The sequence below is a fragment of the Amblyomma americanum genome, chromosome 1 (assembly GCF_052857255.1).
Source record: "Amblyomma americanum isolate KBUSLIRL-KWMA chromosome 1, ASM5285725v1, whole genome shotgun sequence".
Taxonomy (NCBI): domain Eukaryota; kingdom Metazoa; phylum Arthropoda; class Arachnida; order Ixodida; family Ixodidae; genus Amblyomma; species Amblyomma americanum.
The window spans coordinates 331,852,531-331,868,101 of record NC_135497.1 but is presented as its reverse complement, the minus strand read 5'-3'; the positions used below and the strand labels follow the sequence as shown (position 1 = coordinate 331,868,101).

At 47.7% G+C, this 15,571-nt stretch overlaps 1 protein-coding gene across 1 annotated transcript in view; it reads right to left on the bottom strand.

The window, feature by feature from the left end:
• LOC144115503 (LIM/homeobox protein Lhx9-like) overlaps positions 1 to 15,571 on the bottom strand; it is a 61,948-nt gene that overhangs the window by 43,624 nt on the left and 2,753 nt on the right. The window contains exon 2 of the mRNA XM_077649912.1: positions 2,372 to 2,565. Coding sequence (XP_077506038.1) covers positions 2,372 to 2,542 — 171 coding nt within the window. The 5' untranslated portion in view covers positions 2,543 to 2,565. The remainder of the gene's footprint in view (positions 1 to 2,371; positions 2,566 to 15,571) is intronic.

The following is a 15,571-nucleotide window of genomic DNA, read 5'->3' as shown; positions in this document are numbered from 1 at the left end:
CGGCGAGCAGTCAGCGCTCGGCCATGTTACCTGCAAGCTGCCACCTTCCAGCGCACCTGCCAACTCGGCCACGTCACGTTGTCTCGTGAGTCTGCACCCCGTCGATCAAGCAGCGCTTGGCCATGTGACATCATCACTTTCTCGACCGGTCAGCGAATTTTATAACTAACCACGCCGGTGTTTTTTTCACGGAATGACGCTGCTAATTCCATCGCATTAAAATAGTCAAACTTCAGATGGCTTTTTAACGCGACAGATTTAAAAGCTTCATCGGATAAAAAACTCGGAGGAAAATAAAATCCCTGAAACGGGTTTCTTTCACATTATAATGATATCGCATTCTCAACACGAGACGAAATTAAGTGTCCCATATATATTTTGTTAGTTGTAGACAAAACAATAAGACAATTAAAATTCAATGAAAGTAGTCGCTATGGCGCACTTCTCGCTGTAATTGTCACCCATACCATTCTGCATACATGAACGTCCTTTGCAATTGGAAGTACTTCTTTAATATGGACATTGGCAATGATATGTTTGTAGTGAGGAAATTTATGTAAACAAAAAGAAAAAGCCTCTGCCTGCACCACATATGTATAACAGGCTAGTGGAAATGATAATCGCTTCTTGTTTTCAGAGAAAAGGAGACGACACGTACAAAGCACACAAGTATACGCCATGTGTTTCCGCGCGACAGCTAGTGTTGCCGGAAATGACCAGGATCGCGGGAGGAACAACGGCTCACTCCCTATTCTTTCTTTCTTGCGTAAGACCGTTCGACGCGTGGCGTTGTTTTTGTAGAAAATACACTCATGTGACATAGCCGCTGGTGGAGTGAGCTGCCCTAAAGGCGCTTGCAGCAAGCCCATCTATTATCTCCTCAAAAATAAACATTTCACGCAAAAGAAAGAGCAACCAAGATATACTTGAACTCGGGCTGTATGCAACATATATTTATGCCGCGCTTGCATGTTCAGCTCACCATGTGAAGCAGAGCGGTCGAAAAATATGACAGCAAGGGCAGTAAACAAAACATTTCGTTAAGTTAAAGGGGCCCCAAGGACAACTGCATCCAACTTCGTAGTAGACATCGATTCTCTGGCTTCTTCTGGCTGTGCTGACGTTTGTCCGGCAGCGAAGGACGCATTTATTGCTGAGAAAATTGCATTTAAAAATTTTCTCGTCACTCGATTGAAACTCGTGTACCGAAAGCGGGCTCCGTGATCACCGATTGGAAGTGAACGGTGGTGTAGCCTAGCCTCGGGGATCCGCGTGAGATTGATATTGCAGCACCGCTTGCGAAAAGGGCCGGTGAGAGCGACACCAGTGCAAGAAGCATGTTTGTCATCAGAACGCGGTAATCCATCAATACAGGCATACTTCAATTTCTGCCTCCATTGGCCCTTTAGATCCGCCCACACAGACAAAAAAAAAATCAGCTTCAGCAGTAGCCACTCCTATTACTTTAACCACAATCAAAACCAAAGTAAAACAATTGCAGTGTAAGACTTTTCAAGTATCAATAGTATCAAGCCATCGCGTTATTAGACAGTGGGCTGTAAAGAACTCCAGGTAATCTAAATTAATCTTGAGACCTCAACTATACGGCACCTTTCATAGCCTTTGGGATGTTAAACTGGGATGTTAAACCCAACATACCATACCATACCATACCATACCATACCAGAACATGGTAGGAAAGTGACGATTTGTGACCTACTTCTCTCAATGCGACGGGCGATATACACTGTCTATAAAATGGAGCCAGTGTATTACACCAAGCCAAAAATGGGTAAAATAGGACTAGGAGCGGTAATCAGTCATCGCTGCGAACAGCTATTCTGTCGGGACATTGAGTATGGCCCATATCCCTTGGCAGTTACTCCTACTCCTAGGGGCATTTACTCCTAGGGAGTAACTGCCATTTGAGGGACTAATTGTTGTGCAACGCCGTTGCTGCCCAGAGGGCCAGCGCTGTAGTCATTCCAGTCCTTTCTTGCTTATATACCGTATCCAGTTTCCCGGACGTACCAGTCAGCCCCCCTTGCACTGGAAGCTAACGCGTTTTGAAATAAATTCCCTCCTCGCCTCTTCCCGCTTGTACTTCCTTCGTACGCAGGTGGTCTTAAACATCCGTGCGCGTCATAGTATTGCGTCCGTCGTTAAGGTTACTACACAGGGCCGAGGAGAACCTTGGTTGGTAAGGCTTTCGAAGGAATATCTGGTCCCGGGCACAGTCCAGGCCCACACCGAAAAGCGTTCGGGTGGCCCGGGCTCTGACCGCTGAGCGGCTTGGGCGCGGCAACACATCTACTACTTCTACTGCGCATGCGGAAAGCAGTGCAATGGCCGTGCGTGGGAAACAACGCGCCTGCAGGTAGAATCGTTCTCGAATGAGTCCTCGGCAGCCGGAGCAGGCGAGCAGCCCACCGGCGCCCTGCTCCAGGGCCCGCCGCTGGCACAGGCCTTGCTTCAGGTCGGCCGCCTCCAGCGAGGGCGAGACGAGCCGCTCCGTGGGACTCCTTGGCCTGCTCACCATCATGGCGCCGGCCGCCGCATCACGCTCTGCGGACACGACACGTGACTGGTCGTACGTTTTGCTTCGCTCCCTGGAAAGTACACTCTACTGTAGTATAGTTACCAAGTGATGTACTGAGTCATTCAACCTGAAAATGAAAATAAAAATCAATCTAGGACGCTCGCATTTTGATCCAGATATTTAATATCTCACTGACATGTCATGCATCATCATCATCATCATCATCATCATCATCATCATCATCATCATCATCATCATCATCAGCCTGACTGCACCCACTGCAGGGCAGAGGCCTGTCCCATGTCTCTCCAGTTAACCCTGTCCTTTGCCAGCTGCGCCCACCCTACGCCTGCAAACTTCTTAATCTCGTCCGCCCACCTAACCTTCTGCCGTCGCCTGCTACGCTTGCGTTCTCTTGGAATCCATTCCGTTACCCTTAAGGACCAGCGGTTATCTTGCCTTCGCATTACATGTCCTGCCCAGGCCCATTTCTTCCTCTTGATTTCGACTAGGATGTCATTAGCCCGTGTTTGTTCTACGTTTGAACTACCTTGAGCTGCAATCCTTAGCTACAGGCTGGAAGGTGTGCGCATTCCAAAGCATGGTGTCACATCTTTCGGGGCAGACCCCGTGTGAAAAATATATATGCGTGGACATTTTAGTGGACAATAGATGCCGTCGCTTGCAGTATACGTAGCTGCAACGCAACTGACGAGACCCATTAGGGAGGACACAACTCTATGTAGCGTCCATTACGCTGTAGCTTTGGAATACAGGAACCAACTCGCCCAGCAAGATGTTATGCAATATGAAATCTTTCATGTCGTGATTTTCAAAAGCATGTTTGCTTATTTTGAAGCCAATGACGTATCTAGGCATAATATTTAGCGCGCAAACCCTGAACCACATGAGTTCGTTCTTTAACGGCTGCTGAACCTATAGTATAACTCCTCCAATGTTTTGGGTTTGCTATTCTGTGCACAATAAAAGCGAACAGAAACACAGTATTCGTTACTTGTGTAACACGCAGGCCTATAAATAGCAGCCAAGTGTTAACTCTAATTTGTGAACCGCAAGCTATCTCCTGCTCGAATAATTAGTGACACGGTTCGTAGCAAAGATGTTGGCAGTTGTGAGGCTCAGCGGTTTTGCGCAAAGCGCTTGTGCCATCGCTGTCACCACCGATCGTTTGGTACAACCAAAAAAAGAAATATGAGTCTTCAGCAGCGACCTGATAAGTTTTAAAACACATGAATTGCTCGCTGCATGGATTTAGGAAATAAGTACTTCAAGCTATAGAAGATTAATAACAATGCACTGAATATTTACTTATGGCATGCAAGTGCGAACTCACTGGCCTCAAGAACACTGCGTGCTTTTGCTGTTCGAATGCTATCTAAAAATTTGATGGAATAAGCTCGTCTTTTTGTTGGCTATACTGTTGGGTCTATATGGATTTCGGAGTCGACCGCACGGGGATGCGGTTTTTTAGCTGCCGAGTTGAATAATCTGTGGGAGCCATTAGGAATGCCGCAGCGATGGCCTAGTGGTTTGAGCATTCGCCTAACATGCGGGGGGTGCTGGATTCAGTCCTCACTGTCACCGGATGCTCACCAATTTGTTCTCACAAGCTTTCTTCCGGCCTAATGCTCGGTTTTTCTGAGGTGAAATGCTTGGAAAAAGTGTATTGGACCCATTTTGCATGCTGAAACATGTAAGTACATGAATTATCAAGAATGGATATGCTCTGGTTTTTTTTTCTTAATTGCTCGAGATTTCGGGGTCGGGATTTCTTTATCGGTAAAAAACGCACACCGCATTAATAAAAAATCGGGGGACGCTTAAGCTTCGCCTGTAATAGAAGAACGCGATAGCGTTGCCGGGTCTCGTTTGCATCGCCTACTCAATTACCTAACTCTTAATTAGCATACTCATTGATATTCGTGTACGCATCAGTACATGTCTCTTTTTAAGCCGCCGTGATGGCTCAGTGGTTATGGCGATCGGCTGTTGACCCGAAAGACACGGGTTCGATCCCGGCCGCGGCGGTCGCATTTCGATGGAGGCGAAATTCTAGAGGCCCGTGTACTGTGCGATGTCAGTGCGCGTTAAAGAACCCCAGGTGGTCGAAATTATCCAGAGTCCTCCACTACGGCGTCCCTCATAGCCTTTGTCGCTTTGGGATGTTAAACCCCATAAAAAAAAAGTAGATGCATCTGAGACACTTCACTAAGACGCAACGCATTCACTAGGTCCACCTTTATTCAGCTTGAATCAACGAGCCCACGTGGCCAATGGGAAGTGTGCCCTTTTCGCAATCCGAAGGCCCCGAGTTCTGTTCCTTCCCAAACCCCAGTTTTCTTTTCAGCATAATTTTGTTATTCCCTGCTTCCATCGAAATTTTCTGCTCATGCGCAACAACGCCGACGCGATGAAGACGACACCGGCTTTTCTGCGACACGGGTGGCTATTCACCCGATTCTTGGTCGATCCCCCAGCCATCTTTTGATAGGCTAACAACAACAACAACAACAACGACACGGGACCCTTAACGCTGTCGCGTTGAAACCACGTACTCTACAAACGCTTGCGCTCGAGGGTGAAGCGTGAAGGAACCCTAATGGAATCAGCTGAACACATGGACATAGATGCTGATGCCACTAGAGCTACGTATGAACTAACTCACTTACGACCAGCTAAAGGAACCGACGCGCACACCCGGCCTGGACTACAGGCAAGCAAGACACTGACATCGGACACCAGCCATGGCAGTCCTGTCGAAGACTTGCTTCGCATGAGATTGCCTGTGTACAGTGTTTGACGAGGACCAATAGAAGGGAAGTCAGCTGAGGCATTGTTTTCATAACGTGGATAAAAGAACACGAAGCCGGAATATGGTCCGAAATAAGAAATGTTGCACAAAACACAACCAGACAGCCGTGTGATGCGCTGGCATAAAATATGGTGCAGACCCACGTTATTCAGAACATCCTGTCTCCAACTCGAAATTCCATTAGGCGTGGTTTTCAATGGCAACAACCGATAATTTTCGTAGTCAGTTTCTTCAAAAGTCTCTGAAGATTGGATGACAATCATTGTTCAGGGCACAGAACTCGTAAATTACACTGCAATTCAGCACTGAGACTGTAATTATTGATACTGCTCGCTAGATCTTACTGCAGTCTCGAAATGGTTCCATTACTTGTTTAGACTTCGCCCGTACAAGTCTATAGATATTTCACTGCGCTTTGAACGAGTGCGTGCTTTGAGTCCAGCTTATTACTGCACTGTTGACGGTTGCAACGCCATGGCGTACATTCTAGGAGCAAAATATGAGGACGGCCAAGTCTAACCACCGCCTCTGGTTTGCCTGTCACATGTGTCCAAGTGCTCAGAGAGCGGGACCGCGTCCAGGCGATAGTTGTGCCTCCGCTTTCTTGGCTGCACCTTTCTGCCACAACGGAGAGAGAAGCAAGAACGCCGCTGGCAACAGCGCCGCCAATGGGAAGCTGGACAATGCGCTTCTGCGTGCCGTCATCCCCATACACGATTCTCGCAGCGCGGCGCGATAACATCTCCACCCCGCGCGCGCTGGAGCTTTGGCGACACACACGTTGCAGCAGGATCTGCGACAGAACAAAAGACTGCAGCAGAGCGCGGGCAACCTTCGAGAACGTGCCGAAGGAAACGGCAGCGAGCCTTTTTTCGGAGTCCGGCAACCGCAACGAAGAGCGAGGCGAAACAAACACAAAATCGACGCACGGAGCAAAACAGCGGCAGAGGCGGCAACGCGGACGTGCGTGCACCTGATTTCACATGCGGCGGCGCTGTACGCGATCGCCCCGCCGCCGACTCTCGGCGGCAAGTTCGCAGTTATAATTGGCCGTGGCCCGCCCTCTGCCGGCCCCAGCGCGGCGCTCCGTTCAAAAGAGGACTGGCCGTGGCCGCAGCCAGCGTGCGCGGCCCTAGAACAAAAGGTTTCGGCTCGACCCTGGCGAGGAGGCGACCGCGACGCTCGGCTGAGCGCGCTTGCATCACAAAAGGAAATCCCCGCGAGGGGCGACGCCGTGGCGGCGACGATGATTCTCGTACGCGCTGGATGGCCACCGGTCCAGGAGGGGAGCGGGGGAGGGAGGTGCGCGTCTGTCTCCCGCTCACTCGCTTTTTGCCACTGGACGCCAGGCCTGCAGGATGCTTTGATGGCCCGAGACAAAAGGCTTGCGGTGGAAGGTCACTCTCCGCTGCGGAGCCTGCCCTGCTTGTCTCGCGGCCAACGGATAGGCAATTTATTGTTCCTCGCCGAGTCCTACCACTTCGCTTTTTGTGCGCTCGTTTCTACTGGTCACGGCGCTGTGCTGGGAGTGCGGTGTCGAAACAGGAAGACAAGGGGGAGAAGGGCGTGCAAAACAACGGTCCTGGGTGCCAGCGACCGAGAATTTCCATTGCAGCTCTGACTGAAACCTTTTGAGCACGAAGTCGATGAATGCCCTGAGTGGAGTCGTACTCCTGGTCAGGAGAACCAACCGTCATTTATGCTCGAAGAGATTAGCGAAAGTAATGAATTACGTTGAGTCTATCATATGCTGGTCTTATCTGATCGTTGAGCAGTTCTTGATACTGGGAGCAGGTGTCTGGCGATTGCCAATAAGACCAGAGCTTGTTTGCAAAAGCACGTCGCTTAACACTTGACCGGGCCCAAAAAAGCGGTTGCTGAGGGGTTCTGAGCATGACAAGTTGCTTTCCCATCGCTTAAACTAAAAGCCTAATCCGTGCTACCTCACAACTCGTGCCATCGACATAGTCTCTCTCGGTATTTTTTAACCTTATGAAGCTGTATGACAAAGTTCAATGTTGGAACTAAATCCCCCCCCCCCCCCCCCCCCCATACTTTTCCCCTTAGGCCGGAACATAACCTGCCAGGGTCGAAGTGACAATTCTTGATCCATTTGCCGACAAACACCTGTCCCTCTGCCGACCGGAGCCGATAGGCTCAAGTGCTCGTTAGAGCTAATAAGGAACATGAGCAATCCCGCCCTTAATCTGCGCTGTAAACTGCCTTCGCTGATGCTGAAAAACGAAGCAAATTTCGATGGGAACGTTCAGCACATATTTCAAGTAGTCGGTCAATCCCTTTACTTTTAATTGCATGTCGGACGCCGCAGGTGAAAAGGCTTTACAGGGCTTCTTTGTAAGTACCAACTGGCTTGTTCACATAATAGCGTGGCATGATATTACAAAGGACACACAAGTGTCAATAACCTCAGAAATAGCGTACTGGCTACGTAACTGCTACATCATTATAATTTCAGCAATGTCGACATGGAGTCAGAAGCGACACTCATATAAACAGGGTAAAGAAAGAGTAATCAGACTTTTAAGGCCTGTGATGCGCTCCTTAATGTGGAGGACTGCGGATTAAATCTAGACACACGACCGTCTTTCCATTCCGCCTCCATCGAAATGAACTACAGGGGCCTCGTGCTGGGCAGCCGCAAGCTGCAGCCACTCAGCTATCGTGGCTGATGCGAAAAACAAAGAAAGCGAAAATAAGAAAACACGGCAGGCTAAGTAAGCAGTTTCGCTCCAGTGACAGCGCAAAAAAAAAAAAAACAGTCATTTTTTTTCTTACAAATGGCGCTATGGACCTCCTCCATGTTTGTAAACAAACGAGGTGGCGCTGCAGTCGCTAGCGAGCTCGTGGTAGGCAAAAGGTCGGGGAGTGGCGTCGCGGATAGGTGTTGAGCGCGGGTTTTCAAGGCTTGTAGGCGCGTTTCCAGTTTCTGCGAATCATACCAATGGTCGATGCTTCCAACTTAGTAATTTGTTGAAGTACACAAGCTCGCGTTGGCCACGTGCGGCCTATAAAGAGAAATAGTTTGCCACTGTATTGTATATATGTTTAGTAGTAAACATGTAGAAAGCGTTCCTGCCGTTTATTTATGCGCTAGGCATTGAATAAAACAAGTTTTGAAACACTGCACTAGCCGGAATGATTTTACTTCGGGACAATAGTGAGGGGAAGTGCTGGCCTTGTTTCGTCAGAGCAGACATGCGCTCATCGTCTGCTGACATACCTACGTGTCGCGCTGTGCGAAAAGTGGTGACAGCGTCGTGTCCCTGATCTCCTGTCTCGCTTAGCGCTGTTTTTAGCAGCATGACCACGCACCAGCCAGGCCGACTTGTCCTCTTGTTAAGCTGGTCGATTTGGTGAAAATTTTTGATTTCTAGAATTATTTTCTTTCCTAGCCCTGAAGTCTAGTTTCGTGACGAAAAATTATAGCAAAATATTGAGTACAAATTTATAAATTACGCTTTTTAGAAGTGTGGTCGTCAAAAATTGTGAGGTAATTTCTTTGATTTCAGTGCCGCATTTCTTTGACCAAAGCGAAAGCGAAGATGCCATAAACGAGGGAATAAACTTTAAGGTTCGTTTTGTGACCTCTCACATTTTCTGCGACTGGATCACTCACCTTCTTAATTCGCATGAAAATCAAATGATTCCATTTGTCGCAAACTATTCCTGAGACGTTGAGGAGCGTAATAAATCTCTCCATTTTTTCCCCTACACGTGCAGTACTGTGTTAGTTATTTCTTGTAAGAAACGTTTTCATGTAACTATGCTTGCATAAGTACTGATCATATAGAAAAAGAACTAATCGCGGCATCGTACAGAACAGGGCTTTATGTACATGCTGGCATGAAAAAACTGCGCACTATCTAGTCAATTATTTCAGACCTTGAGGGGACTTGACGACGGTGTTAATTATAATTACCCAGAACTGCACCAGGTATAGCTATAAATAAAAGGAATTACTGAAACTAGCGTAGGAATTTCATATTTGCACCAAGTTTAGTTACATATCGCATGCATGAATAACGAAAACACTTTTCATTGCCGCGTCCCCTCTCAATCTCGCCACGTGTCTGCTAGTAGCACGCCTGCGGCTGCTTCGTTCCAAACAAGCTTCGCGATCATGTACTACCTCATGAAACTTGACACATGCATGATGCAATGAAAAAGCATATGGCGTTTAGCACACTTAAGGTACGCTATTCTAAGCACACCAACGCGACCGCGCAAGATTGACACAACTTACCAGACTTCTTTCTACTCGAATGAAATAATTACGTCGTCATATCAAGAAACAGTTTCAAGTAAATATTAAATGTCATAAAACGCGCCATTAAAACGTGCTGTGCTATTAACAAAAAAACGCATTCCTTGGGGGCGAGTGAACCTGTCGGCGCCCCGTGCACTCCGGCTCAAGGTGATAAGTACGTGTGCAGCTGCATATGTGTTTTTTTTTTCCTTGAGCAATTATCAGCCTACTATCCTGAAGTTCAGGTGAATGAACGCAGTAACTTGCATGCTATTAAGTGCATTGAGTGTCAGTGCCTATCGACTCCCAGACTTCGCGCTTTACTACCGTGGCCCAATGCCTGTTAGCCAGTTTCCGAATGCGGCGTTTATGCGCGAGAAACCTATCGAGGCTAAATTAATATTTTTATGCTACTACGCGGATCCAGCAGTGACGCAGCTGGTCAATACATGCTGTTTCTGCAGTGCACAGGCTTGAAGCAGCCGCCGGTAGCTGCGGCAGCTGCGGTAGGCACGGGCAAGCGGACCTGTTTTGCCTACCATGCGAAAGTCGCTGCTAACATCAGCGCCACCGCATCTTCGTGACGTCGCGGGGTGAAGGAGGTCCATAGTGGATAATGCTTATTTTGAAATGAGTAATTCGAAAGGCATCCTACCGTATTTCTAGACAGATCACTTGCTCGTGTGGGCGCTTTTGATTTATTGCTTACGGAAACTGATGTGCCGTCCGCTCTTTCTGAAATCAGTTTCTTCGGTGGCGTCTCGCCATAAACTGAGCTGACGAAAAAAAAAGGTCAGGCCCTTTCGGGGAAGTTTTCGCCAATAGCGGCTGAGTATAATTTTGAGGGATTGCCATGAAAGTACTGCAGGGCATGCTCTTGTTAGTTTGGCTTCTTAAAGATGATCGCGCACTATTTCAGTGCGCGATTGTAGAAGCACTTAGAACCGACTATTCCGTACTACTTTCTTAAATAAAATATTATTATAAATTTAGTTGCCGGCTAGGAAAGCCTCTAAAAATATTAACCATGCGGCCCTCAAGGCAAACTCCGAAAACGATCCATACCTTTAACAGATATTATTCGGCGCCGTGACCAGTTTCCATACTCGCCTTAATTTGCATGGCGCCTTTAAGGAGGGTTTTCACGAAGAAATACACAATTGTGTCCCGTTATTACGGACACTTGGCTACTGATCAATACTGTCCATAAAAGGAGTCATCCGTAATGACGAATCCTTAAGAAAAAAAATTGGAGGGGACACTTAAGCTTTGACTTAAAGGGACCCTGAAACACCTTCTAAAAACAATACATAAACTCACTCAATCACCCCATTCTCTCGTCATGAACGCCAGAGAATAATGCACTTCTACAAGTCACAGACAACCCACAATTGCGCCCGAAAGTTGGCCAGTCCTTCCCGGCGACTTTCTTTCAGGCGTCACGCAGCTACCATAGCCGCCACAATCGCTCCGACCTTAGAGCGTGTCAATGCGTTGTCAATGCGTTCACTGCTGGGAAATTAACTGCTATAATCTCTGCGCATACAGAAAGTTTAAATAATGCTTTCAGTGCATGCTTTGAATTTTATATATTACTTGTTCTTGATGTTATATTGCGCGCTTAGTTTCTGTTTCCGCTTTTTATTCATAGATTGTGAATCATACCTTAGGTTTATGTATGCCTCTCTTGTTTGCATATGACCAATGGCGCCACTGTTGCTGGATGTTGTGGGCCTCGGGAGCTTGTCAAGCTACGGCTTTTTTTTCCCGGGGCCCACTGCTCTCTGTAGCAAGATATAAACAAACTGAAACTGAGACTGAAATGTAACGACAGTAGAGCGAAAGGCGCGAAGACGCTGAAATTCAAAATTTGACTACAGATTACTCAGCTTCTGCGAAACGAATTAAAAGATCCTTGCTGGAGGAGAACCCCTTTCAGCGCCTTTATACGGTTATGACGCGATAGCGTTGATGGGTTAAAACCCATATAGGCGGAATTTGACATGCTCTGATTTACATTCATAGATCCCTGGAAGTCCTCATACCACTGCCCTGGGGTGGCAGGTGCTGCCATCGGTGGGGCTTGTGAGACCCAGGTTGCTCTCCCCGAGGCACGATGGGCAGTTTGCTCACAATCCGGTGGGCAGGTTGTAATGATGTCACAAGGTCACATGACCTAAAATGACATGACAAGGTTAGGTGGCCGGCCCATTTTTCGACCATGGCGTGTTGCGCGAGGCCGAGCAGAATCTTGTGCCCCCTACCGTGGCCGATTTTTCTCTCGCAACGCCGACGACGACTCCGGATTTTCTGCACAAAAGGAGAGTTAACGTTATTGCGCTAGTATTTAAAACTCTCTATTAAGGTGTGCTTCCTTCCATACTGATCAGCATGATGAGGAAATTAGACGAAGTATTTGGAGCTTCAAGCACATTATCCTAGTGTTCATTATATTTAAAAGTAATGTGGTGCAGTCTGGAGTACCTAGTGGTCTATGATGCGCGTGATGGAGTCTTATGGCATTGCGACGTATCTCGAACTACTATTTAAGCTAATGCTGATGCGCATCGAGCGGCTGCCTTGGAAATGAAAAGCATTAAACCACAGTAAAAAAAAAGCTATCCATCAGGCATTTCCACTTTCGCAACGTCTTTTGCTGGTGTCCTGCCCCCAAATACAGGAAAAGAAATATCAGCCTGGGGCAGTCCAGCTTTGTGGTCATCGCTGTCCATATTAACGCGACAGAAAAATGCATGAACCTATATGGGCTCTGTGTATTTAGGCCCTGTCCATTTTACGGATTGCTTATGTTTCTGTAAACGAGGCGAAAATGCATTGAAAAAGTTTAGCCCCCAGAAAAATTGTTCATAGTTCTAGTGATTAACTCGCGTTAGTTCCCTGACCCAATCTGCCTTCTTCCCGTCTCTTAATGTTACACCTTTCATTTTCCTTTTCACAGCTCGCTGCGCTGTCCTCGATATAAGCTGAACCCCTTTAGTTATCCTTCATATTTCTTCCTAATAGAGGAGAACAAGGAATATTCAACTGATGCATTATTCGTTTTTGAGGGATACCATTAAGCCGAAATTCTTGACCTGACAGTACCTCGTATATGAACTCCATCTCATTATTGTTCACTTTTCCATTTCGTTCTCCGGGACCGGGTCAGTCAGCATTTGGTACCTAACCTGAGTAGATGTCTCCCCTTACTACTTCCAATGCTTTGGTGCCTATAATAAACTTTAATCCTCTTCGGAGGCTATCCGCCCTTTTCACTAGGTGTGGCGCCCTCTGGGGAGTGGCGAAAATTCGTCTGCTACTGGTTGAAAACAAACGCACGTGGGAGACGCAGGCGCAATCCGGTTCCACGAGAAGCCAGCTGCGCCGGCGAAGTGGCAAGTGCGTGCCTGACAGCTGCCGCCATCTGTCGCATGCGTCTGTCACTAACATAAATTGCGCATGCGCAGTAGGAGATGGCGGTTTTATTTTCAACCAGTGTAGCGCGAGGAGAAGAGGCACGCATGCGCAGAGGGGTCTTGTGAAAAAGGCGAGTTGAACGTTAATTTCCCTTCATGTTACTTTCCACTCCCACCATTCTATTTTGCCTGTCTAGCTCCTCGATCATGCCATACGACATGCAGCCGGCTAAATCGGTGTCAACACCACAAAACACACCCTTGACTGAAATAGCATTAGCATAAACACCCATCCATCACAATGCTAGAGGTTTGAGCATTGAGGGGGTTTGGGGTTAGATTCCCCCCCCCCCCCCTCCTTCCCCATTGCCATCTTGCTATCCACCGCCTTTCTAGTGGTTACAAAAGTTTCCCCTGACTTTGTGCGCGGCTTCTCTGAGGGGTAATGGTAGTGAAAATGAGCCTTTGACAAGGCGGATTTAAAGTGGTGGCGAAGGCTGGGCCGAAAAGTGGTTTAGCGCGACTGCAGCACAACCAGAGGATGGGGGGCAAAACACTCATATAAAGAAATGATAAAGCTACAAAATTGGAATGTAATCTGCCAATAGAAAAGAAAAAAATATATTAGCACCTTGTTTTATGAAAGAGGTAAGTCATTTTATTAAAACCTGGCAAATTTTGTATTTTTGCAACACTCTTGACCTGCCCCCTATTCATGAGTGTGCGGTGCATTACAGCGCGTCTTTGCAGGCCTTGTTTCGATACCCGGCTAACCCGGCCACGCCAGTGTCTGGAAGTGTTGCTGCCTTTCTATGCTGCCCCTCCTTTACCAGTCACTTTCATTGCGTTCCCAATTGCACATTAACAAGGCCATAACTAGCAGGAACTCGAGCACACAAGGCGAGCACATTTGACTGGCAAAGGTTGGGGCGCGCTGAAAGGCAGCAACCTTCGAGAGGTACGGGCTCGAAAACGCGGATTCTACAGAAAGACCGCTTTATAATTCGCGCCAAAAGCATACGTATGCGTGACGTCATTCTACGTCACGTTTGCGTAGTTTGCCCCCCAAAATCCAGGGGGCGCTGGAGTGCCCACGAGCCGCCATTTTTTGGACCAATGGGCGTCTATGGAGCCTTCGCTACCAGTGCACATCTACCTTGCCTTTGACCCCGCACCAGCGTGCAGTTCAAAAACACATTAGCCACGGGGCCATTTGGCCAAGTTGCCACTGCTCCACTACAGAGCCAAATCATTATCCCGATCAAACGTGCCGTACACCATAAATGCGGAACAAAGCCATATCGATGCAGTTGTCCTGACGTCTGCAGGAGTTGGGTTTGAAACATGGAGCAACCCTATAGTGATGTCAAGATGGATTAGTTTTTCCAGTAAGTTTATTCATTATACCTGAAAGGGACATGCATTGATTTTTGAGCGATTTTATGCGCTCCCATAAAACGCCCATTGCCTTCAAAAGCCACGTGACTGCCTGCTTGCGGGCCGGAATACAACGCTGGCCCTCGAGCATGCATCGCGAGAGACCTTCGATGGAACCAGCTGAGCACATGGACATTCATGCTGATGCCGTCATAGTTATGCACAAACTGACTGAGTTATAACCAGTGAATGAACCGACGTGCACTGCCAGCTTGCCACAGAAGCACACAAAGGCCCACGACTTCGGACACCAGCCGTAAGAATTGCCGAAGGTTGGTTTCTCATGACATTAACACTGTAAACAATTTTGCACCCTTAAAGTTGAACGCTGTCCTAGGCCTATGTGATAACGAGCACTTCTTTCCATTCCCTTGCCCACCCTGTGAGTTTAGTGGCCTTGCTTCACGGCAGAACGTCTACGCTGTCTGAATGCCCTCTTTGGCGACGAAGGACATGTACTGTGTTGCCTTGAGGCTGCAGTGCTCTGTGGCCCTCACAGTGCGCAGGCCATCGCCGCATCGGTTGGTGGCTTTCAGACCGCACATCTCTCTTTCTGTTTTTATTTTGCAGCCGGCTTCCCTTTTCCCCAGCTAAGGGCAACCAGCCGAAGTGCCCTAAGAGTTAACCTCCCCTTCTTTCCTATTCTTCTTTCCATTTCTCAAACAACAAACAACAAGCGAACAATCCTTTTTGCACATATTAGGGTGTTAAAATTCTTGGAGTGTTGCGTGTGGAAATCGTGCAATGAGAACTCAGTGAAAGCCATGTTTTCAGGCGGCAGATAGATGAACGCGTATGCTCTGGCGAAACCACACGCAGCAGGGAAAAAAATGAGGGAATCAAGCCGGTAACACAAAATATCGCACTGCCAGAAAGAAACACAACCAGAGGTTTGGCTGCTACGCTGCCATCAAACTTGGTGCTGACGCGTGTAATTTCCGGATTTAATCTTAGTTTCCTGAAACTAATACCGAGTGCATCTTGAATGTTGTACCAGTCGCCACAGGCATACAGCACGTATAGCTATATCATACACTGCTCGCAAATTTTCACCATTTGAGCACTTGTCTGATTGTAAT